Raw genomic sequence first — 27,080 nt, forward strand, 5'->3', positions numbered from 1 at the left:
AAAATGTTGGCCGCTTTATGAGAATCGAAACCGGGTTTACCGTTTATCTAGACTTTGAACTTAATGTTATAACACTAGACTAAGGCAATTTTTTTAAAAAAATGTGGCCAACTTTTAGTGATAAATATGTCGGCTGGAAGCAATTGCTTCTTTTGCTTGGCCCAAGGGCTGCCCTGGTTATCGCACCTTCTTCTCGATCTCTCATTCACTTTTTCTCGTTTGATCGAATGAATGCAAGGAAAAACAATAAAGGTAAGAACACAAGTTTAGGTGGCTTTTGTTTACCCAATGTTAGCATCCGATTTGAAATACTTATTAGTCACTGAATATGAGAAACCGTCTCTTAATTTTTAACTAAAAAAGTTAAGAGCCGGCTCTTAAATAAGATATTTAAGAGTCGGCTCTTAACTTTTTTAATTAAAATTTTTTAGTTAAGAGACGGTTTCTTATATTCCACTAAGAATTCCATCCTAAGAATCCTCCAATAATCATGCTCTAAGCTGTTTACAAAGTTTTCCGAAACCTCTAGAGACTCCTCAATGGTTTAACAACACATATCCGGTTCTTAATCAAGTTACCTAACCGGTTCTTCCTCAATCCAATTAAACTAGCCACAGAAGATTGTAATCACACTTAACAGCTTTAACATTTTTATTTCTGCTAATATTCATATCCTCCTTTTTTACGTAAAAAGAATAACGTGATAAATAGAAAAATTGAGTATCCATCGTCTGTTATCAAGTATGTTCCTAATCAAGATTCAAAATGGATCACCACATAATTATCTTGGTCTTTGGAATATGTGATGGTTGCGTAATAGGTTGTTTGAAAGTATAATACTTTCTTATAAAAAAAATAGACTGCCCAAAACTAATAGATGTGAAATAGGTTGCACGAGTGCTATGGTCTTTGACGACTTTTGCTTGCTTATAAGACTGTATGCTATGTTGTACAGTGGATTAGTCAACATTTGTCAGACATTCTTGAAAGCGAATATCTTTTTCTCCATCTTTTCTAGTTAATTCACATAGTGACTTTCCATATAAATACTCGTAGTATTTATTTCAGTGCTACCGAACTCAAGGCTACATATTACGTTAATAAGTATGTGAATCTGAAACAAATATTATCAAAGCTACAAAGAACAAACAAATTCTACGTCTCTTGAATCCTCAACAATAACTATTATCGAAGAATGAGTCAAAAATCCAAATTTTGTGTGCGAAGACAAAATAACTTTATATTGATTATATCTGTCTCTCAACTTTGGTTGTCACTTTGTCAGAAATAGCATGGACTTTGGTATTGATTATATATGTGTATTTCAATTTCATTATCCATCCATGAGAATGTTTGCTTAATTATATTTAATGTTTAAACATACTCGCTCTCGGATGATAGTTATCCTGGAGTGAGTGTTTTGATTTGTAACGTTTACATAAAATAGAAAAAGATTTGACCAAAACAGTTCAAGAAGCTTACATATGCACTATGTTGATAAATTTAAAATATTGACTAACGTGGTATCTTTTTGTGTAGATCAATTTCGGATAAACACAAGACAATAGATCATGTTTTGATACCAATTAATTAGAAAATGTAACAAAATTGTGTCTTTGACCAAACCATCAGCGACGTTGTCAAAACAAAAAATCAAAGACGTTACCGAAAGCACATCCATTTGGCAAATGTATAGTTAAGGTTTTGGTCCATAATCTGAAACTGCGATGAAAGTTTATTACGTGTTTCTTTGTTCCTCTGAAAGTTTTTGGTTGAATGCAGAATGTCATAATGAAATTATCGTTTTAACGTATGTCCAATATTGTGTAATTAAGTACACCCACGCTACTAACATAAACAAAGGGTTGTAGTGCACAATTCAAAACATAACTGTTAAATAAACAAAAACATAACGAAACTAATACACTAATAAAATGTTTACTTAGCTCTTTTTATAATGGTTTTGTTAGTTTACATGTTCTTTATCATCTTCTCAAAAGCGAAACCTAAATCAACTCAATCTTGCCGACCAGAGAAAAGGAAATAAATATGCATTTTATTACTTTTTGTGTCTGTCAATCATTAATTTGTTTTTCTTCGAAACTTGACCATTACTTTTTGAAATTTTTTTTGTTCATTAATCATTTTTTCATAACATAAGTATATATAGTTTTGAATTTCAAAAGATATAGTATTAGTATACAAGTATATGTAGTTCTCAAAGCCATAATCAAAAATTGAAGAGAAAATCAGAATTCTTTTATTCTACAAGGACGTTAGTACGCGGCATGATAGTCTATGATGTTAATTGTATAAACCATATTTGTGTCTAATAATAATTATTAAATAAAAGAGTTCCAAAGGAAGTTAGAACTTTGAAAGTGCCTTTGTGCTATACTTTTCATGTTCATATTGTAGTTAGTTTAATAATTTTTTCGGGTAAGTTTGAGTTTTTTGTGTACAACGAATACAAACTTGCCATTGTTATCAACTTATCATGATATACATTTTAATGCGGGTGTCAAAGGAGTGGCCTTCTTTTCTTATCTTGATAAGTGATAAATTAATTATTTAGTTTCCCTTTTGGGCTCTTTTTATTGACTTTTTTTGGTATTTCAATAAAATAATGACGAACAACTCAAAGCGAGTAAGAAAAAGTGTAACCATCGGTGATTCACCTGGGACAGCCAATGAGTTAATTTTCTTAGAAATATTTAATCATTATCCTATTTTTTATATTAAAAATGGCCTCAGCCTGAAAACAAATTACTATTCTCAAACTAGAACTCAATGATCAAAACAACAAAAATAAGTTTATATCCATTTTCTATAGATACATAAATATTTAAATAATCTATAAAAATGTAAAATTTTATTTTCAACAAAAGTTTGAATTTTGTTTTAGAAATTTTATTCTTTTACAAAATTTTCTCTTCAAAATTTATTTTTGATTTTGGTTCGAAATGATTTTTCTTTATAAAAAATTATAAGGACCTTGAATCTATATGACATCTTCTTAAACTTGAGTTTAGAAAGACTTTCCTAAATAATCATAAGATTTTCCTTAATAATTAAAATAAAAATAAAAATATAGATAAAATTATCATTGCCTTTCTAATAAAACATATTTTGATCATTTAATTTTTTTAATCGCTATTTAGTAGATAATTTTTTAAAAATCTATTTAAAAGATTTATCGTTTATATATATATATATATATATATTATGGGGCATGCTTATGGTGAAAGAGGGTCGGTAGAGCAAGAAACCTCATGTATAATAATAAAGTTGTTAGAATGTGTGAAAATTCAAGAACTATATAAAGTTTTAGTTGACAGTTTATGATAATTATAGCCAAAGAGCATACATGTGTGTAAAGTCTTACAAAATACTGTATAAAACATAAAAATTAATATGTAAAATGACATCTAGTGGATGGAAAATTATCATCACACCCGCGATGATCAGTAATGACTATGGGTTCAGGTAGATTTTAAAAAGGAAAAATAATTGTCACGTTTTTTTCCTTTTTCACTTATTTTAACCAGCTCAAATTGACCTAGTGGTCTTGAAGGAGCAAAAAGCTCCAATACGAATCCGGGTTTAATACGCTCTGGTCATGGAATAACTTAGGCCCCTTGAAGGTACAGACGCAGGCTGGTTCCAGGCTCAGAGGGATTAGTCAGTTAGCCACGACCGCCGGATCACCTCCTGATTAATCAAAAAAATAATAATAATTGTCACGTCCGCAAGATAGACCACCGTATAGCTATAAATCTGGACAAAAATAATATATCGAGATTCACATGATAACATTCCTAAACTATTACGTGTTATGTGGTTAACACTACAAACATCATTCCAATAGCTAAAATAATATGTCGGATTTGGAATCTATTAACAACTAATAGAAGTCGGACAAACAAACTCTTAGCAACATACCATAATACACATACAAATATAAATAAACAAAATAAATCCATAAATCAAGCATTCAGATGAAATATTATACAATCAAGAACATGCAAGTTAAAACATAACTTAGATGTCAAAACTTACTTTATAGACACACTTGTCTGCTCATGTGTAATCATGATACATTATGTGTGGCAGCGGAATATATTACTTAAGAGTACTGCATCATACTCTAATGCATTCTTTGACATACTTCTTGACTAAATTTTTTTCATGACCTGATTTATTTCTTCATCTCAACCACCATATCCTTCTATGTCTTTTTATATTATGTTTTGACACATTAAATATATGTTTTCTAAAGTGTTTTCAAGTCTTTATCGAATCATTCTAATCCTTTACGAATCATTTCAGGTCCTCAGTAGGTTGAGAGGCTTTTGGAATGGTGCATGCGGAAAAGAGTACAAATTAGAAATTTTCATGCAGAGCAGCCGAAAAGAGTACCAAAGTGGATGATTATACCTGGAGCAGTTGCTCCGTCGCTGGAGATTTTTATGTAAACTTTCAAGATATTTTAGGATTTATCCTACTGATCCCATATTTTCCTCTGAGCCGCTGCCAGCGACTCTAATATATATTCTTTTTCTCTTCTCCTTTGTTTTCTATGCTAATTTTTTAAAGAAACCAGACTCTTGAATTTTCCATTGTTGCGATTTGCTACTCGATACCTTGTAAGGAAAAAGACCACTCTCTCGATTTAGAGAAAAATTCCTTGAACCCTATTTCTTATTATCTATTGCAATTGTATTCCATGCTTTCTTTATTGATCTATGTGTTTCTTTGCTGACTAGTCGGCTTGCTTAGTCTATGTAGTTAGGATGTTAGATCCATGAGCTAGAAATACATAAGTTATAAATCGATTGCCTTCATTCATTGTTGTTATTAAAGCTTGCATTAAACTGATAACTTAAAGCATGAACCTAGGCTTAACTTATACATTAAACATGTAATAGGTTGATCGACATAACTTGAATGAACATCACTTCCCTAGCCAGTGAAAGTAGATGTTGGGGTGTTTTACGAACTAATCGGATCTGATCGCTAATGCTTGTCATCGCATCTCGGTCCAAACGACAGTTTACGTATTAAGATCGATCGATAAAAGGTGAGATACCACGAGAGTGGATTGATCTAGTTATGTGTTCCGAGTTCTAGACTCGTGCTTTGAATAAATGTTTGGCTCACACTTTTTTGACACTTGATCAAACCACCCTAGGCTAGCACTCTTCATAATCTGAAAACCCCAATCCAACCCTGTTTACTTGCTTGTCATGTTTTCCTTTAGTTTAAAATCATCGAATGTTTTAGCTTGATATTGATCCCATAAAAATTTAATCTGGTCCTCTGTAATTGAATTTAAAATATTACAACAACCACTGTTAAGTTGATACTAGACAAAGAGTCAATTTTAGTGTATCACTTCTCCATATGAAATACATAATGTACTCGTTGTTATAGTCCCTGGGTGAATTTTTAAAGGTATGCTTAGATACAATAATAATTCTACAAGAAAAGACCGGGAAATCAATCACTTTTTGAATGATCACATTGTAAACTTATTGATGCATACTGATATCTTTTTACATTGAATAAGGTCCACAATAAAATATTTTCCAAGCTCTAGACTTTATGTTCTTTGAATTTGGTCAAAACCAACTCGGACAGAGTTCCATCAAGCAAGGCAAAGTTGTCTATAACTCCTTTTAACCTTATTTGGTTCAGTGAAGCCCTTTTTCATCTACCAGCTCTGTTTCTGCTGTTCTTACAAGAAAACCAGTCATCAATCTTGTGTCCAACCTTTCTACAAAACTAACATCACATTTCATGTTGTTTTTGTTTCATCAGACATAGTTGTTAATACACCAATCCGTATTTATCTTGGTGTTACATGCACAATCATTCTCCAGAGCCTCATGTATGACCTTAATGTTGGTGCTTCGATGGATTATAACTTACAACTTCCCGCTGTAAACCTTAATTTCTATCATACTTCCTTGCCTTAACTTTTATATCTGCTCATCCGCACAAATTGTGCCAACCCCTTCTAATGTACTTGAGAGTCCCTTTCTCCTCCTAGATATCATAGTCTCCAATTCACCTTAGTTGGTTGTCCCATCGAGAGAATCTGATTTAAATCCTCAGATCTGCTGTTGAGCATCATCATCTTCCTCCGATTTTCAAACATCTCACCTTCCAATATCTTTATTCTCTATTGTTCGCATGTAGAACCTACTTTCATATTGCTAATCATGATCGTAAAACATATTTAGCTTGTCGTTGATGTTGTTCATCAACCGGAACAAAATTTTCCACTAAATCTTCATCCTCATGTTCTTCCTCGTGAGCGCAGTTTTGGGGGAAAACTGACGGGCTGCAGAACATCTCGAGGATCTAGATAGAGATCATGTTGATTTTGTAAGACAGTGGTAATAAGGCATTTTCCGCCGACTGTTGTTAAGCATCTTGAAGCCTTAGGATGAATGTTTACAGTGTTCAGAGAATGTCATTGTATTTTCGTCTGTTACTGGTCTTTGAGGCGCCATGGTAGCAAGGATCGAGTTTTAATTGAGAAATTAAAACTTGCTGAAATCTGATTCCAATTAAAAGGGTTATGGGTTTGATTTTTTAGTGTAATAATTCCCAAGAAAATCACATGTTATGGAGCTCGTTAGGTTTAATATAACGATTTTAGCAAAATTATATAATAAATTAACATTGCAACTAGGTCTAGCTTGTTGGGTTTAATATGAAGATTTACCAAAATTAAATAAGAAATTAACACTGCAACTAGGTCTTGACGTGCGGATATTCAATTCAGTTTCTTAAGATTTTGGATATATTGTATACAGATATAGAAACAATTCTGAGTATATATGAAATTCCAGTTCGTTTTTTTTTTTGGTTCGATTTGATAATAAGACTGAGAACTAGTTGATAGCCAGGATAAGTTAGGTCTAGTTCAGTTTGATATTTTGGTTATTTCAAGATTATTCAAACTAAACCATTCAAATTCCATACGCCTAAAAACATCCAAATTAATAACGGTTAATGCATCCAATAATAGAGTAATGGGAACAATGGGGACATTAAACGCATAATTATTTTGTTCTTACAATTCTATGTTCTTGTAAAAAACCTCTCGATCTGAAATATGAAACATATTAGCTACCACATTTTATTATTATCTCTTTGCTAAATCCATTTTTTTATCTAAAACCTTTTTGTGCACAATCTAAAACCTTAAGTTTATTATGTATTGTTCATCAGTTATGCTATCATGATTCACAAGCAAATCTTAAGTCGACTAAACCTCAACTAACCCGCTTTTCAAGCAAGAGACCAAGGACGAAGTGCTAGCCCGATGGATGAACATCACTCGGATCCAGATCAATAAATAGAATAGTCAAAATCTGCTCTGTTTGTATAAGTTAAGCCTTGCTCTACAATAACAACACTAAACAATTTGATCTAAAAGTATTTATGTAAACTGATATTTTTGTTGACATATAAATATTATATTTCATAAAAACCATTTTTGTTTGATATATTAAATATTATTTAAAAACTACAAAAAAAATTAACGAACAATTATATACTCCCTCCGTTCCTAAAAGATAGACTTTTTAGTGTTTCACGCATATTAAGAAAACAAATTAAATCACTATATTAAATTTATCGTTTTTTGTAGTTTTCAGTTTTCAACAACTTTTAGCCAATAATAATCTAATAAAACCAATTAATTTTCTTAAAGTTTGCAATTTTCTCATAGAAAACATAAAACATACATCTTTTTGAAACAAATTATTTTTCCAAAACATGAATCTTTTAAGAACAGATGGAGTATGTTCTATAAAAAATCATGATTTGCAGAACTGAACCGTATAATTTATATCTTCTAAGAATTAAACCTCAATATTTGTGGTGTAGAAACATTAATTAACCATTTCATAAACTAATGGAGCTTCTATTAAAACTAATTAAGATTCATATTTCATGAAGAAGAAGTTGATAAACTAGACGATGTTAAAAAGAAAAGAAAATTCTTTCAAGAAAAAAAAAGAAAATAAATGATAAAATGGATTGTAGTGGTAATATTATTTACAGGAAATAAAGGTAAACGTTTTATGTCTCCGCGTGGGGGACCCTGCCTGCCTAAGATAGGCTTTACGGCACTCTTACTCTCTTTCTCCTCCAAACTCGAGCTTTACCACACGCTAGATTTATAGACTTGGCATCTTTCAAATCAATTTTTATTTGAACACAAATTTGTTTACAACTCTCTTGTCTTTATATATTGCGTATTATATTTACATATATGTAATGCTGCATGTGGCTACAGTTAAAGGTTTGATCCAAACAAAGACGGTCAGAACATGTGATTGATGTATTTACTCCATTTATATTGTATACTACATTTGAGTACACATGTATATATCACTTTTTGGATCAATGAGGTACAAAACATGTGCCACAGAACCAACATACGTAGCTCACTAGCTCTTGTGGATATCATACATTTGAGAGAATGCTGAGTCCTTGTTCTGATACTTAACTCGAATGATTTACGTCTTAGCATCGGTTATCAAAACTGGTTTCGGGATAAAAGGATCGTAGGTCAAATATTCAGAACTTATTAAGCAGAAGAAATGTCACCAGCCGCATAAGTAATACTCACATGTTCGACTTAGGGGTAGTTTTCCATGTTTGTCGGCAATAAGATATAACTTACATTCAACAAAACATTGGTTTCAAATGTAAACATTAAAGAGTATGATTGACAGCATAGTGTTTAGCAAAAAGATAAAAAAAAAATTATTCACGTGTAAATAACGCGCAAAGTATATAATACAAATTGTCTTTTCTTTCGTGCCAGTGATATACAAACTTTTTCATAGATGGCCAATGAAACTCGATGAATTTTTTAGCGAGCCAATGGAACTCAGTTGTGGTTTAACTTCATTTTATTTCTTTTAAGTATATGCAAAAAGAAATATCAAAGATAATTCATAGTGTCGACACGTAGACGCACTATTAATTCCACTCAGTTTTATTTTAGTTACATGTCATATTATCGTTTTATTCTTTGGCCACATTGTTTGAGCCTGGGTAGTTCGTATAAATTCATGTTCTGGTCCCAAGAAAAGAAAAGAGCGGATAGTTTTGTGTCAAGGAGGAAAAAAGATGCTTCTCTCTGATTAAAGAAGCAAACAAAATCAAATAATGTGAACGCAATTGAAATTTTAAACGCATCGAATCTGATGGCTCGAGACAAAGAATATGATAGAGTTTAAAGGGATTTTTCCCATTTTTGGTTGTGAATATATTTCCTTTTATGGAACATGGAACAAACCAAAAAGTTTAAAAAATAAAGATGCATCTTGCCTGTCCTTAAGAAAAGAATTGATTGTTAAATCAGCAAAGTTTCCACAATAAAAGAATAAATACAATTGGCAAAAACTAATTTTTTTGGAAAATATTCGAGGCTTTTTACTTTATCGGAAGTTATTCCGACTGTATTTTTTGCTTACAGTTTTTACTGATATCAATATATGTTAGAGCTTCTCCAACTAAACTTCTTGCAAGATATAATCATAATTAAAACTAAATAAAAATAATAAAAAGTAAAAAAAAAAGTGTAACTAAAAGTAAATAAAAGTAAGAAAAAAAGGAAAAGTTTTCATCGGTTTCTCGTTTGAAAGTTTTCAAATACTTACTATGAGATACTCAAATAACACATATAATTAATTAGTGGTATAATTAGTAAAAAACTAAAATAATTTCCTAATCAAGAATATTTTTATTTTTTATCTTTTCAGAAATCTTCACAGTTTCTTAAGGATAAAAATACTCTTAATAATGGTTTCCTCAAGATTGTAAGACCACCTCCAATAACAGATTTTTGTAGGAGTTTTTGTCAAAATTTAAATTATAAAAAAAAAGTGGAAAGAAAAGAAAGAAAGTATTTGATTTACGGATTTATTAGAAACCTATCTGAAATTTCTTCCCCTATGTGTATTACTTTCTTGTCCATTTATATTTCATTTGAACATAAAAATTAAAACAGATAATTAAAATATATTATTTATTCATGTAAATACCCACTGTAAGAAACTTAATAAGTTGGACGACACGCTCTAAGGGCATCTCCAACCCCACTCCATATTTTACTCCAAAATTAAGAAAATGGAGTGAGAAATGGAGTGATGAACAAAAAATAAAAGGATTACTCCATTAGAGATGCTCTAATGCCGTAGTTTTGAAGATGTATGTAGTGGAGTTTAATTTTTCATTTTATTATATTCGTAGCTTAACGTACGAAAATAAAGCCTTTCTTTTTTTTTTGTCATCACGAAAATAAAGCTAATCAAAGCCAATTAAATATCGATCTTCTACTACAAAACGTACTAAGATAAAGCTAATCCGAATGAGTTGTTATTGCAGAAGGAAACAAATATAGTACAAACTGGTAAAGTCAAATCTAGAAACTATTACATCCATACAACCATAGATAAAATGAAACACCAATAAAGCCCACAAAACAAAGTGGTTCTTATGTTAAAAAAAGAGTAAAAGTTAAGGAGTAATATAAACTCCAAAAATGATGTTTGACAAGAATATTTGTACGTCAACATTGAAGGCAAATGACTCCAAAGAATAGATATCAATCTAAACCAACATGGTTCTCATCATATCATCTGTATCTGGTGGAGACCTGCTCTTAGTCTTGGCGATTGGGAGGAGAGGAGGAGTTTTTCCCGGTGTTTTTGACGTCAGTTCTTCAGCCCTCTCTGCTTGGACTGCCCAATCTGTTCTCAAGAGTGCAAACAGCATGAGAGAAGCACATGTCGCTTGAGCTGCAAGCAAGCCAAACCAGAGACCTGGAAATCCTAGTTTGAAAAAGAACCCTAAGAGAATAGCCACCGGCATGCCCACAAAGTAAAACGAACCCAAGTTTATGTTGGCACCGAGTGTTGGTCTTGCACAGCCTCTCAAAACACCACAACCGGTCGTTTGAGGACAGTTCCCGAGTTCACATAAACCCACGATGGGCAATGCAATTGAAGTCAGCTCAAGAATCTCTACATCCGTGGTGAACAAGCGTCCCCATCGGTGCCTAACAAGCACGGTGAACACCATTGCCATTAGGCCTAAGGCGGTCGCGCAGAAGAGGGAAATTATCATGGATACACGAGCCTTCGCCGGGCGTTTAGCCCCAAGCTCGTTGCTGATTCTTGTGGATACGCCGAGGCTGAGAGAGGATGGGAAGACGTAGACTAAAGCTGTTGTTTGGATCAAGATTCCCATGGAAGCAACGGTGGCTCTTGGGTTAACCAAAAGTCCACACAAAATGATCATGAACTCGTACCACCACCATTCCAAACAAACGGATACACAAGTGGGTATTGCAAGCGAGAGCAAAGACGACCAACCTTTAAGAGAGTCCACAGTAAGTGGGACCCATGTATCACTATGCACGCTTGTGAAATATACAAAAGAAGATAAGAGGACTACGAGGTTGAGATTGGTTAAGACCATAGCAATAGCGACTCCCGCGACTCCCATCTCGAGCTTCACCACAAAAAGAAAGTTCAACGGAACGTGAAGGAGGACGGAGACGGCCGTGGAGTAAGTCACGGGCAATGTAATGTTCTGTGTTCGGAGGTAAACACGAAGAGGGTGAAGCAGAGAGAGGAGGAAGAGGTCAGGGATGGCGAAGAGAAGGAACTTTTGCGCAACGGAAGAGATCTCTTCGTCTTGGCCACACCACAAGAGGATTTGCCTCATATTGAGCCAAGAGAAGGAGATGGGGACCGAGCACGAGAGGAGGAGGAGGACGGTTCTTTGAAGGGTTAGTCCTAAAAGCTTCATTTGTTTAGCACCGTAAGCTTGCCCGCAGATTGGCTCCATCCCCATGGACAAGCCGGAGATGACGGAGTAGCCGGTGATATTGGCAAAGCCGATGGAGAGAGATCCTCCGGCTAACTCAAGTTCGCCGAGGTAGCCAAGGAACAGCATCGATATCATTGCTCTTGAGTACATAAGAAGTCCGGTCATTGCCGTCGGCCCTGAGATTCTTCCGATCGCTTTCACTTCCTCTAAGCCCTGCCGCCAAATCATCAAAGACAAAAGCAAGTCAAGAACAAGAACCGTCCACGTCTGTAGATATTTTAATCAAACCGAACTTTTATATTTTTTAGGTAATGATTTATTTACTTTTTAACCATATAGTTAATCGTTAATTTTTATAGTCGAATAAAAAACCTCTGGAAAAAAGTTCCAAACGATGAATGGAGTTTTGAGAAAAAAGAGTAGTATAATTTTTATTTTTAATGAATTTTACTTTTTATTTTTTAATGAAAAGAGTTAGTATACCTCGAGAAAAGTTGGCCATCTATTAAGGTCTCGGGAACCGTCATCGGTAAAGTCGGAATAATGGGGATGGTCTGCATCACAGGTTTCGAGTTTTGAGAAATTGTTTTTTTCTTTGGGAGATGATAGTAAGGAAGAGGAAGAAGATGGTGTTAAATTACACATGTTTGTTGAGGCAAGTAAAATTGTTTTGAGCGGAGTAGAGGTAAAAGAGACAAAGAGACAGAGCCCAGAAGCCTTTTGGAGGCAAAATGATTTATGCAAATGAAAAAGAAACAGAGTGGAACTTTTTTTTTTTAATGTGGTTATTGGTTGGGCTTTTTGGAGGATAAAACGTTCTATTTATAGTTGCAGAAATTGATGTTATCTCGACATGTGGCTCTACAATAGTTTTGATTTCTTTTTAACATAAAATCATTTTCTTTCTAATCTTAGTGGGATTTTTTTTGTTTCCTTTGACTTAAAAAATCGTGTGTCGACTGGAAAAGGACAATAGGGACAAAAACAATATGTATGATAAGGAACTATATCCACTAGAACTTCTATAAATTAATAATATTGGGATTTTAAAATTTTATTAATTTATAGAGATATTAATTTACAAAAGTTTTCTTATTTAGATTTCTTATTTTTATATATATTTATTCTAAGATGAAAAAATATTTATTTTTACTGTATAGACATTAATTATTATTATTTGAAATTAAACATTTATATTAATTTTATTATATTATATGATGTATAAAATATATATTGCATATAACTTAAATGTGGCTTTAAATAGAATATTACAAAATCTCATCAAAAATATATAAGTGTTAAGAAAATATAAAGATAGGTCCACTGTGAATATACAACAAACATATAATAATAGGTTATTACTTATATAAAATATGTATATATATATAATTTATTAATTCATAATTTGAATGGGACCATATATTTATATAGAATTTTCTAGAAAATATTATCTTATTATTTTATCGATTTGTATCAAATTTTAAACCGGTCCAAGTTGGGACTCGCGAAATTTATTAATTTATAGAGATTATTAATTTATTGAGTATTAATTTATAGAGATTCTACTCTATATATACATTATTTGAGAAGTAAATTTGCTGAATTATCATCTTCTCAATAATTTTAGTTAATATGCTTACTTGTCATATTTTCCATAATTTTAAGATAAGTCATTAGTTTAATTAATATTATTATTTAAAATTTTATTTTGATATCTATATATTTATCATGATATTTAAGATAATTAATAAACATTAACATATTCTACTGATATATATTCTATTATTTTTTAAAATATTTTAATATTAATTATCATGATATTTAGGATATTTAATTAAATAGATATTAACAACTGATATTAAGTTATTAAAAATATCTACCGATAATATCATCATTAATTTTATCTTATATTTAGTTTATGATTTTAATAACTAATATTATACTCAGTTCTCTAATTTTTATTGGAAATATTGATTAAATATAGATTATTATTAAATTTATATATAAGTATGCTAATATATCTGAATTAGTCGGTTTATGTGGTTTATTCAGTTTGATCGCTTAATATACTGAACCATGTCCATATACTTCAGTTTCTTAAAAATAATATCCATTTGGTTTATTCGGTAATAGCAAACCTAGACTATTTTCTTTATTTCTATTTGGTTCGGTTTTAAATGGTTTGGTTTTTACTGGATTGAACACTCCTATACAATCATTTTTGTTGATGTTTTATGTGATTTTTTATAATCCGTTCAGTACCACATGATTTCTTTTCAGTCTAAATACAATATGTGTTTAATTTCAAATACAAATTTCTTTATTTAATTATTACCATATAAAATATTTTGATCCAAAATCTACATCACATAAATAAAAATATGAAACAAAATAACATAATTTAATACATTGATTACCAATATGAATATTGAAGTTTTGTAATTGATAATATAAATTAAATGTTTTATCTACTTTAATTATTATTTTTTATAAAAATAAACATTAGAATTAAATTTTTTTAGATATATAGATATATTAATCCGTACAAGGTGCGGGACATCATCTAATATAATATAAATAAAATAAAACTCTAATCCTTCAATCTTAGAATGTCTTGTAAGTTTTTTAACACTTAATGATGATGAATTAATTTATTCAGCGAAAAACATTACCAACAATATAACACTTCGGGAGTATGATTTGGTTGCACGTAAAGGAGGATCTCGCTATTAATTTTACACTACTTCAAAATTAAACAGGCTTAAAGTAGATCAGTGAAACTTCAAAATTAAACAGGCTTAAAATTAGATCAGTGAAAGAATGGATTACATATCAAAAGTGGTTTGTCATACCCTGGACTAAATCCAAAGCATGAAAAAAAAGATAATATGAAGTGTTTCAAACTTCTTAAAATTAATGCGTCCAACCGCAAGACGAGGCCGTAAACACACATGAAGAGTTTATATGACTTTTATAAGTAGTATCGGAATCGAACCAAGACTAGTACGATAGAGTTCTATGTAGGTTTACAGTAACATGAGTGGCTTTCTTGGATGCAAGTGATTGCAAGGTTCCGATTTTTAATATATATATGTTGGAAGGTTATTGAAAATTAATTTGGTTATTTATGTCAGTAAGTTTTTTTTTTTCGGTTATTTATCAATTAAGAATTTTGGAGATAAGCGTGGTTGAACTAGGATACTTGGAAGAATAGTTATCTATTGGAAAATAGGTTGTACGTAGTACAAATACAATACATGTAAAGCTAAAATACAAAAAATCATATAGCAATTGTATAGTCACTAAACAAATATTCAAAATCTTTTAAAATTATGGCTTTCAACTAGCAAACAAGAAAAACTTATCATTCACTACGGTTTCAAAATTTAACACTATTTTTTTCATTTTTTTAACGCTCTACATCATATTTTCTTTCTTCCAACTCATCATTCAACAACATTTAAATTTTATATATAACAATATTTTTAATAAAAATAAACAATAATCTTTATTTTAGATAATTAAAAATAATAAATTTTCATATGAGAATTAAAAATATATTATTTAATTTATAGTACAATTATTTGTTTCAAACAATTAGAAGAATATAAAAATATCAAAAATTTAGAGAATGGTATGTGACTTTGGTATTCTATATTTTTTTCTTATTCAACATGTTTTGAATATTTTCAACACCAAATATTATACAAAAAACTAATTTTATTTTCAATAAATTTATTATATTGATTTAACTGGTAAATATTTGATCTAACATCACAGTAGTTTTAACTTTTAGCTCCTTAAATGTTTCCAGTCATGTAACACGTTTTTATAATGAGTTTTGTCTTTCTATTTTAAATCAATATTAGAAATTTGCACAATTTTGGTGGAGTTCAGGGGGAAGCACGAGAGGCATGCACTGGAAATCATGGGACAAAATATGTGTCGATAAAGACGAAGGAGGTCTGGGGTTTAAAGATATCACTGATTTTAATACAGCGATGCTTGGTAAACAGGTTTGACATCTAATAGAGAAGCCAAACACATTATTTGCTAGAGTTTTTAAAGGTCGGTATTACAGGAATGCTTCACCCCTGGAACCGATTCGTTCATATTCTCCATCATATGGCTGGCGAAGTATTGTATCTACTAGATCTCTGGTAAGCAAATGACTAATCAAAAGAGTGGGATCATGTTCTTCTATATCTGCATGGAATGATCCATGACTCCCAACCACTTGCCGGAGACCAGCCAATAAAAATCAACACAATTTATACCCGGACCTTACAGTGGACTCTCTCATTGACTTTACTTCGTGCACTTGGAACTCACAGGCAATTCGGGTTTTGGTGGACCCACAGGATGTGAAACTTATAGAAAGTATACCACTGAGTAGGATTCAGAGGATGGATAGGGATGGATGTCACTTTACAAAAAGTGAGAAATATACAGTTAAATCAGGATATTAGGTGGAACGGATTTACCCAGATAGGGTAAGACCACCACTTTTGATAGGCCCCACAGTTGACGTCTTGAAGGCCTTTTGTTGGAAAATACGGTGCCCACCAAAGTTAAAACATTTTCTATGGCAACTAGTAACATGGTGTATCACAGTTAAGAAGAATCTACAAGGGAGATGGATTCAAGGGGATATTTGTTGTGCAAGATGTGGAGCTCATGAAGAATCGGTAAACCATGTGTTTTTGAATGTCCTCCAGCACTTCAGGTTTGGACTCTCTCGAAGATACCATCAAATCCAGAAATCTTTCCAACAAGTTCTCTATTCACACACATGGATCATCTCTTCTGGAGAGTTCTACCACATATAGAGGATCATCAGTTTTCTTGGATTCTATGGTACATATAGAAATGTCGTAATAATAAAGTTTTCAGTAATTTGGATATTGATCCCATGGATACGCTTAAATTGGCAGAAACAGAGTCAACATTATGGGCTGAGGCACAAATTTTGAATGAGCAAAGGACAGTACCACAAGTTGCGGTTACTTCTCTGCCGTCAATTCCAGGACGATGGTGTTTCACATATGGTTCTTGAAAAGAGAGCGATAGTTTTTCTGGACAAGTTTGGCTCAGCACTCTAGAAGGATTTACTGGACTGTTGAGGGCGAGGAATGTTTGGTTAGCCTTTCTCCTCTTCATGCAGAAATGGAAGTGCTATTCCGGGCAATGGAATGCATGAGAAATTTACGTCAATTCCATGTTACGTTTGCAACGGATTGTTCTCAATTGGTGAAGATGGTTTCGACACCAGAAGAATGACCAGCTTTTGCAAATTATTTGGAAGATATCAAGGTCCTGAAAGAGAGTTTCTTCCAAGCACAAATCATCCATATTCCAAGGATACAAAATTCAATGGCGGATTATAGTCTAGCCCGTAATGCTAGGGTGCAACTGTTTTTTGTCGTCCACATGGATATATATCACCCCGTTTGGTTTACAAAGTCTTTCTGAATCTGTATAAGTTGATGACAAAATATATATATATATATATATATATATATGTTTGGTGTATCTAAGGTTCATTGGTATAATAAAACTAACCAATGCTTGTTGACAAAAAAAAACTAACCAATGGTTATTTAATTAGTGATGATATGGAAATAGAAAAGGTGCAAGTGCTCATTCTTTCATGTTCTCGTAAGGAGATTAATTTTTCCTTTTCTTCAACTGTTCAACCTTAAAATTAAAATTCAGAAAATATATTATAGAACTAATTTATTGTGTTACATAATAAAAACTATCATAGTTTAATTTTGATATTTGGTTGAAAATAACATAATTGTAACTAGTATTTTATAAAAAATATATTATAACTGGTTAAATAAATAGATACCAAAAGTTACAACTTTAGGGAATACAAATTGTATAGAGTTTTTCCTGTCATGGATAAAGGATGAGTATAGATTATTATGAAGAAAGTTTATGTCGAGGAAGAGGGCAAATAAATATGAATTTCTTAAAACTGTAAACATAATTTACAAGAATTTAAGGACTTTAGTTTTAAACATCTAAACTAATTACATGATAAATTTTTAAAATGGTTATAAGTTTAAATATATATTGTGGCTGGGAAAGTATCTTGAATAGAAAATGAATAACTTAATCTCTCGGATATAAGGATATGGAGAAAAACCTCTCATTTCTCCTTAAAATGTTTTAGGAGTTATTTCAAATACTATTTATCAAATAAAGAATAATTAGAAGAAAAAAAATTATTGCTGTTTCAACAGATCACAAAATATATTAAGAATATTAAGACTATATAATAAAATGTTATATCTCCTATGCGAATATGTTATTGTATGCTGTTTTTGTATTGAAAAAGGACTTACTGACATGACGAAATATGACCTCATATAATATACTACCGATTGGTTTCACTTTGGCTCCAGCCATGGCAAGGCAGAGATCTTTTTTTAATTAAATGTTAAATTAAATCGAAAACAAAACACAAAAAAATTTACAAGATGTTTGAGTTTTGATTTGCTAAGATCGAAATCAAAGCCTACTTTGGCAGAATTATAAGTGTAGAGAGAAAGATATGGGATAAATTTACCTTTTTGATTTACTTTAGTTATTATTTTTAAATACCGCCAAAACATTAAGAAGCGTAAGTCGGTTCTATTTAATCCTTTATTTTGAGGAGTAGATATAATTATGAAAAACAGATAAATCACTAGTTAAGAGTCAAGATTACTCCATAAGTCCTGAGTCCATACACTAGCCGAGAAGATAATGCTTTTTCCCTATATACTTACGGTTTGACTTAGGTTTTCTTAGTCAAACAAGATAAGATTTAATACTACTCAAATATCGAAATTTTGCTAAGTAAAAGGGCATTAAAAATGGCATCAATCTTTTTTTCGTTTTTGTCGTCGACTTAATTCTTACTAAAGGAAAAGAGAATCTATTTAAAATTGCATGTTTGATGAAACTGTAGCATAAATCTCGAATCAAATTTTATTAATAGTTGTGATGTATATATGAAATGAAATTATGCAGAAAACAACATACCAGCTAATTGTAATGATCGGCAAAAACAAAAACTTTAGTTTGTTTGTGAGAACTTTTTCTTTAAAGATGAAATTTTTAAACATATCAGCTAATTGTAATGATCGGCAAAAACAAAAACTTTAGTTTGTTTGTGAGAATTTTTATTTTAAAGATGAAAATTTTAGTGCAAGTATTTGAACACTTGTAAATAATCATTAATAAAATATATAATATGATTTAAAATTTTAGTCATTATTTAAATGTTACCGCAATATCGACCATTCACGTTCCAAAGGTATTCCACCTCGCCAGTCAGAGTTTCCTTTCAGGTGAGCATACTCGAGGTAGATCAGTTGATAACCGGCCTTCTCACATGAGAACTCATTTGCTCCTCTGACTGACTGTTGGGAAAACGGTTGGTGTGTTGTGTTTTTATTAGTTTAAAGTTTAAACTCAATTTTGCAAAAAATGATCGGATTTCAAGGTATTTTAGTTTTTTCGACTTCTTTTGTTTTTCAGTGATATTATAGATTACAGGTTAGCTTGACAGGAAATAACGTTTTTAGGAAGTGAATTTGAAGCAAAAATAGATCACTGGTCGAATGTGTTAATAACCTGATCCTTGTCGATGGATCTGGCATCTTTGGATCGATCGATCAGCTGGCATCTTTGGATTGATCGATCGAATGTAAAAGAAATTGAACGTTCCGTAAACAAGAGATCGTCCGACCCATGGCAATGATCGATCGATCCGTATCACATGGATAGATCGATCGGTGGCATAGCGAAGCAACTTTCCTTTTTAGTGAAGAGACGCTTTTTGAAGACGTAAAAACCTAAAAACCGATTTTATTCAGTACTTTTTATCTGTTCTTAGTTCCTGACGCCAGAGAGAGACCAAGGGTAATTTCTTAGAGTTTTGTGATGTACCTAAATCATTTTGTAGACTTTTGGAAGATGAATCTTCTTGTACTAATTTGGAGAAGATCTTCTTAACCCTTATCTCATTTTCAATACAATAATATGATGTTTTCTTTTCTGATTTCATTTTGTTATTGTCTGATTATGAGTGAGTAGTGTCTCCTCGTTGGGTTAAGAGGTTCTCATAGGTATTGATCTAAAAAAAAATTGAATAAGGATTTATGATTATGGATCTTTGTCTGCTGATGTACTTAAGGCTGAGACTTGTTTCATCACATAGCCTCTGGTTTTAGGAATTTCATCGCACCAAAATGTTATTTGAATTCCCGATATAAATGAGCAAGGTTTCAGTAACCAACAAAAGTTGATGTTATTGCGCCTTGTGAACTAATCAAAACTGAACCTAAAGCTTTTCTTTTTTTAATATGAAATACAGTGGAAGCTAGTATTTAGGATTCTGGGCATAGTGTTAGCTCTACGGAAGTAGGTTAACTCTAATATTGTGATTTTGAGTTCGAGATGTTGCTGCACTTTGTTTTCCTATCCTTTTGTTGCATGACCATTACTGAAGAGAGATCCCTGAAAATTTTCATTTTCCACAAAATTTGTTATAATTGTTTACAAACTCGTTTTAATTACTTTTTGTTCTTGCTTATTTGAATTAAAAAAAACTGAAAACTAAGCGAACAGTCTCTTTTTAGCTAGTAACTTGTCTGCTGTTCTACATGTGGTCATCGGTCTTTGTGGATTTAGTCCCGTATTACTACTGTATACTTTACTATGCACTTGCGGTTAGATAATCGGGTTAAAACCTGACCAATCAAGGGTCAAAAACACGATGTGGATACAACGAAAACAAAGTTTTTGGATCTGTGTGAACCTGTTATAAAAATATTTAGATAATTGCAAAATATAGTATAAGCGGAAAAGTAAATGATATCAAACTTACTTTGGAAAGCCCTTTCAGCAGGAGGAATAAAATTACAATGTGTTATTCACTTAAAAGTCTACTACATAATTCATAAGTACAATCACGTTCTTTCTGTTCCACCAGAAGTGATCCATAGACTAAAGCTTCAAAGAGCAATCCCAACACAAGAAGAAAAAAAATCAACAAAAACAAAAATATAAAAGCTCAAAATATCATATGTGTCTATCAATTTTTAAAACATAATAAGTTTACAGTATATTTTTTTCATTGAATAGATTGTTTTAAATTTTCACAAGTTTGTATCTTCTTCTATATATATTTTTTTGGATTATTATTTCTTTATTAGAATCGTAACTATATCTATAAAGATTAGTAAAATATTATTTTATTGTCATATTTAAAGATATTGTAACATTTCACAAATTTAGAAAAAAATTTAAAAATTAAACTTTTCGCTTCATAGATTTATATTATCGAGTAATTAATTAAATATTTAGTTTTTTTTAATTTTTAAAATAAACTATATAGTTTAAAAAAAAATTCATTGGTTTAAAGTAGTAAATATTAATCATTATTAGATAATATGATTTTTGTTATTTAAAAAAAAATCTTTATAATTTTAAAAGTTAACATCGACAAATATTTAAATAATTAACATATGGAGGTATAGTATTACAATATTAAATTAAAATCTATTTAATTTATACTATCTATAAATCTAATAGATCATCTATTATTTAAATCCAATTATTGATAGTCCAATAAAAATTTCTGGTAAGCCAAAATTTAAATGATAAAATTAGAGATTAAATGGAACATGACTTTCTAGTAATAGGTCCATTTGGTCCATTTAAAAAAAAATCACACATGAATCAAAGTTGTGACTTCTGTTTTAATATATAAGATTACAAAACACCGATTAGTCTTCATTTTTTATTATCTTGCTGGATCCTGATCGACCGCCCTGGCTAACGCTTAATGTGGTTCTAAACATAGATGATATTTGAATGGGCGGTCAGAGTAGAATTCTAACTGCACTCCTCCAACAGATGAGAGTCCTGATCCTCAGACGGGACTCCTCATATAACAACCCATACTCATTTTCGGAGTTAATATACTTAATCGTTTATTGATGTATGGCTTAGGCATCAAAGCTTTTTTTGGAAAAGAACCCCCTTTATATCCTCTTGTCAGCTCGAAGTAACTCTTTCATTGTGTTGAAACTCAACAGATTGGAAGCTTTCTTAAAGTAAATTCCTTATTCCTCTAGTGGGGGAAATCCAACTCTATATATTTCAGCTGGAAACAGACATTCCCGTCTCATGCAAAGACCCGTCAAGACAAATATATATCCAGAAATAACATATGGTTTTGTCATATGTTTTAGTTATTTATTCCTTGATGTTAACAACGGTTTTTAATAAATCACATATCCTAGAGGCTAGAGTAAAGCTAGTTTGATACACACCCACCTTTTCTTGGAATTCTTCGAAAATTTATAAGAACATAGATGAACCATTATTAAAAGAAACGAAAAAATCTCATGCTTATGCCCCTCGTTGTATAACGGTACGAATGCTTTTGGAAATATGAAAGATCCTTTTTCTATCTAGTATGACAGAGAAGTTCCAATGAGGGAAAGGGACAAGGGTCATTATAGTAAAAGGTTTGGGAAGTGCTGCCTGTCTCGTGCTGACAGGCAAAAAACACTGCAATTTTTCGTTGAGTAGTGAGCAACAAAATCGATGTGAACAAAATCCACTCTCTTCTTGTCTTCAAGAAACATTCAAGTGGCGAGCATAACACATAATACAACAAGACATGCTTCTCTCATTTACTATCTTTCTGGTCCCATTGATACAATATTTTCTCTTTCGTTACTTAAGATTTAAAGATCGCAAGGTGATCAAAAAGACATTAAAAGAAAGAACAATGTTACTATCTTCGTGTTAGGTAAAAATCCAAAGGGGCTGATTTCATATTACTGTGGTGCCTTAAACAAGAAAGATTTGAACCCTTGGTGTGGATGCTACATAGTTCTCATGTCCATTAAACCTAACTATGCTACAAGATAATCGAAACAGTATATCCAATTTTCGAACAAGTACTGGTAAAAGCCTCAGAGTTTGAGTTTTCTGTTATGTTTGGCCACAAGAAACATTACATGGCAAAATTATGTATATCTTCCAAACGTTTCAAGAATTAAGAAGTGGTTTGGTCGGACTTTTGAGGTTAAAAGAGAACAAAACAAAGAACATAATGTTCCGTGTTCTTTTGAACAAAGCAAATAAAAACATAATCTTCGGTGTTGTTTCATTCATTGGACTGTAGTCCGTTATTTTAGTGTCCTTTGCGCATAAATAATTTTTAATAAGTGTCATGATGTGTCGCATAGCTTTCATATGTATAGTTCTAGATATCATTATATAATAGTTGGGTTAGGAACATAGGACGAGCCGACGAGCTCTATTGTTCTAATATAGCACGTTAATAGCAACAACATTTAATTAATCAACAAAAGACATCTTCATCAGAAAACGAAAAAGAAGAATTAGTTAACTATTATGTTATTGTTATCTATCTATACCATAGAGATTCTTAATGGTGGTGGTTAATTATATGATATGTTTTTTTATGTATCCATAATCTGGATTCGAATAGATTCTAAAATCTCTCACTGTTACTTTATTTGATTCTAGATATAAGATCTGTGGAGCATGTCTGATTTTTATTCCTAAGCTTATTTGAGTGAAAAATACTAAACTGATTATTTTATGTATGAAAAACGAATTGTTTATGAAAATGAGCCATTATTGAGTTTATAATTGCACACATGGTTACAAGTTATGCGTTGGACGGCTATCGCAAAATTCACACCACTAGGAGAACGCAGTAAAAGAGAAGTCGGAATTTATCTACAGAAAAATCTCTTATATATTAATTAAAGAGCATTACAACCTTTAAATATATGCACATATCATCACCATAATGGTTTTCAGAATTCTTAAAAAAAATAAATTGGTCTATCAAAGTATATATTATATTTTTATTAAATTAACTATGAAACTGGCTAGTAATATATAAAAAAATATTCACTAGTAAATAAAAGCTAAAGAATTACATAATATTATTAACATATATATGACAACTAATGATTTTGAATAAAAAAGATTTGATGATAAAATTTGTATCCACCATTCTTTATGTTTAATTTATATTATTAAAAAAATTAAACAATCATATTAACCATATAATAAAAAATACATTTTTTTCTTATATGTTATATTTTAATTTTCTTTAAATCGACTATAAATTGCTAAAACTATTAAAAATCTTACAATAAAAGTTTTGTGAACTATTAAAAGATACAAATGATCATAAAATCATATGAATATATATGAAGTATCATTTAATAGATATTCAAATTATATATATATATATATATATATTTGTTTGATATCTTTTAAATTAAACTATATGCCGTGTAAAAATATATAAATATTTTAATATCGAAGTTTACATTGAAAATGCATTGAGACCTGAATATTTTAATTTTCAAATTTACATTGAATCTTTTAAAACGATTATAAATTATTAAAACTATTAAAAATTCACAATAAAGTTATATGAGTAGGAACTAGAAATCTTCAATTAAATTTTCATATTAAATAAACTATATACTTATGTCAATATCATTAAAATTTAATATATATCATATAAAATAAATAAACTGATTGCTTTGATTTATTTACTTTGATTTACGTGCTTACTCCAGTTTAATTTTATACATAATATTTACTCGCTAATTATTCAATATATTTATTATTTTATAATACGTAAATAAATATAAAATAAATAAAAATATGTAAAAATCCCTTATATAATAATTGAGGACCATTAAAAATTTTAAATGTAGCCACATGTCATCACCAGAATAATTTTCAGAATCTTTAGAAAAATAGGTTGGTCCATATAAATATATATTATATTTTTTATTAAATTAAATATGAAATTTATTAGTAATGCATAAAAAATATTCACCATTCTTTCATTTAATAAAAGTTGCAGAATTACCTAATATGATTAACATATATATGAATTAATAATTTTGAATAATAAAAATTTGATAATAAAATTTGTATCCTCCATCCTTTTTGTTTAATTTATATTATTAAAAAATTTAAACAATCACATTAACCATATAATAAAATATTTATATTTTTTCTTATATGTTATATTTTAAATTTTTTGAAACGACAATAAATTACTAAAGTGTTGAAAGTCTTACAATGAAAATTTTATGAATAATTGTTTTAAATTTTTTTATTATAAAAAATACAATTGACCATAAAATGATAAGATATGAAGTATCATTTAATATATATCAAATTAAATATATATATATATATATATATATATATATATATATATATATATATATAAATATTTAATATCGTTTTAATTAAATTATATGCCGTGTAAAATATATAAATACGTTGGTTTTCTTCTTGTTTCTTATATTGTTAGTACTTAGTACTTGCCATGGAGTTTTAAGCTTGCACAGCCAACATTTAACCACGGTTTGGAAATATCAAGGTAATACTTAACCTAGACTCTAGTACTTTTAGTCCATAATGGGTGAAATAGAAATTATCTATGTCATGGAGATGAAAATATATTTTCTTAGTCATGGTTTTACAGGGAAAAAAAGACATGAATAATATGGTGACTTTATATTACGTAAAGGTGATATACGACAACGCTATATGATATATAAATTGTTGGCTATCTACTCTTCTTTTAAAACATCTTAAAGAGTATTAAAGATAAAGTATGATAATTAAATGCGTTCAAACACTTATAATGTAATTTAGGGTGATCAGCAAACTACAAGTGGCATTACTTTACATTTATGGTCTCGATTAGAGCTCCACAATTGGAATAAGCTGTACTCTGTTTGTTTTTGCAGGTCATATTCTCTTGCAGGTAATGCTTTTGGTTCAGTTTGAAAACCATTTCACTAACGTTGGAAATGTTATTTTTTTTGAATGGTTGTGTTTTCTGAGTTTAGCTATCTTTTATTGGTTGCTTACATGAATCTGTACACTATATGAATTTAACATAAGGTAGATAATGCTAGAATTTCCATAGAATCGGACAGTTCATATAGTGTATAGATTCATGTCTCAACCCAAGTGCTAAAATACATGTGGTACCGTAAACACCTAGACCAATAAAAATGTAAGTCCTCATAACAATAGTACAGCAATTAGAAAAGGATAACTTTTACGTGGAGATATGCATTCCAAGTAGGTAGTTAGTGTCATATATAATTTAACACAAAGACAAGTGGAGAGAGATAGAATGCAATCCAGTAGCCATTATTTTATTGTGAACAGAAATAAAATTGTTTCACTGTGAGAGATAGACTAATTCATTTGCCTCTTCTTCTGGGGGCAAAAACATACTGGGATACAAGACAAAATCAACGAAACTATAATAAAGAAACAAAACAATAAACAAACAAAAGCTGCCTTATCAACTATCTTCACTATTTTCTTATTTTCTATCCACTCTTCTCCTGGACCATTGTGACAAACAAAACTTTATGTATAACTACAATTCCTTTTTAAAGGAATGGTCAGTGTAAAAAAGAGAAAAACATTCAAAATATTTCTCATATATCGAAACAATCTGGTGGCTTTTTAAAAATTGAAGTTAGATACCAAAGCGATATTATAGTGGGCTAAGACTGAGTAAACAGATTTCGTCATACTTCTTGTATGATCTTGGACATATACCACATTTGAACGGTTGTCTAAGAAGATGTTTTTTTTTTGTCTAAGAAAATGTGAAAGAGAAGCCTTATGAGAGTTGTAACCACGTAGTGCCATGTCAGTTTGGATGCGTATTTCTATATTATATTTTCCTCCTTATCTCTAATAAGGAACAAATGTTCTGATAGTGGAAATCAGAAGAGTGATTCTGTCGGCTTCACAAAGCAGCCACAATAAAATAAAATAAAATAAATGATTCAAACTGCAATGTGTAAGACTTATCAAAAGGGTGAAATATTACAAGTGCAGTCTAATAAATAATAGTAAATATGTGTACGTCAAAATAGTGGAAGTGATAGAAAAGAAACGTATAAAATGAATTAAAAACAAAGAGAAAAGAAACTAAAAAACAAAAAAAAACATTGTCCAGAAGCTTATGGAGCAAATTCGCAGAATCCACTATATGTGTTTGCTGCCACTCTTTGTGATAAGTTATGACCGAATATTTCCATTATTTGCCTGCTGGATGTTCCAAATTGGAACACTATCCCTTGTTTCCTGACAACTACAAA

At 30.6% G+C, this 27,080-nt stretch overlaps 1 protein-coding gene and 1 long non-coding RNA gene across 2 annotated transcripts; both read right to left on the reverse strand.

Moving 5' to 3' along the window:
- Positions 1 to 803: 803 nt before the first annotated feature.
- On the reverse strand, positions 804 to 26,623 carry LOC117128589. The gene is made up of 3 exons (XR_004451957.1): positions 26,613 to 26,623; positions 25,335 to 25,339; positions 804 to 4,874 (listed from the first exon to the last, which is right to left on the reverse strand). It is a non-coding gene; the product is annotated as an uncharacterized LOC117128589 (long non-coding RNA).
- On the reverse strand, positions 10,386 to 21,010 carry LOC103838619 (protein DETOXIFICATION 48). Its single transcript, XM_009115072.3, has 2 exons — positions 12,349 to 21,010; positions 10,386 to 12,078 (listed from the first exon to the last, which is right to left on the reverse strand). The coding sequence occupies exons 1-2, from the start codon at positions 12,508 to 12,510 to the stop codon at positions 10,642 to 10,644; spliced, it is 1,599 nt and encodes a 532-aa protein (XP_009113320.1). The 5' UTR covers positions 12,511 to 21,010; the 3' UTR covers positions 10,386 to 10,641.
- Positions 26,624 to 27,080: the final 457 nt, after the last annotated feature.

Source organism: Brassica rapa, chromosome A09 (genome assembly GCF_000309985.2).
Source record: "Brassica rapa cultivar Chiifu-401-42 chromosome A09, CAAS_Brap_v3.01, whole genome shotgun sequence".
Taxonomy (NCBI): Eukaryota; Viridiplantae; Streptophyta; class Magnoliopsida; order Brassicales; family Brassicaceae; genus Brassica; species Brassica rapa.

Coding starts and splice junctions, on each gene's coding strand:
- LOC103838619 (XM_009115072.3), bottom strand. CDS start 12,510: ATGTGTAATTTAACACCATCTTCTTCCTCTTCCTTACTATCATCTCCC. Junction 12,079..12,348: donor GATGGCCAACTTTTCTCGAG/GTATACTAACTC, acceptor ATTTGGCGGCAG/GGCTTAGAGGAAGTGAAAGC.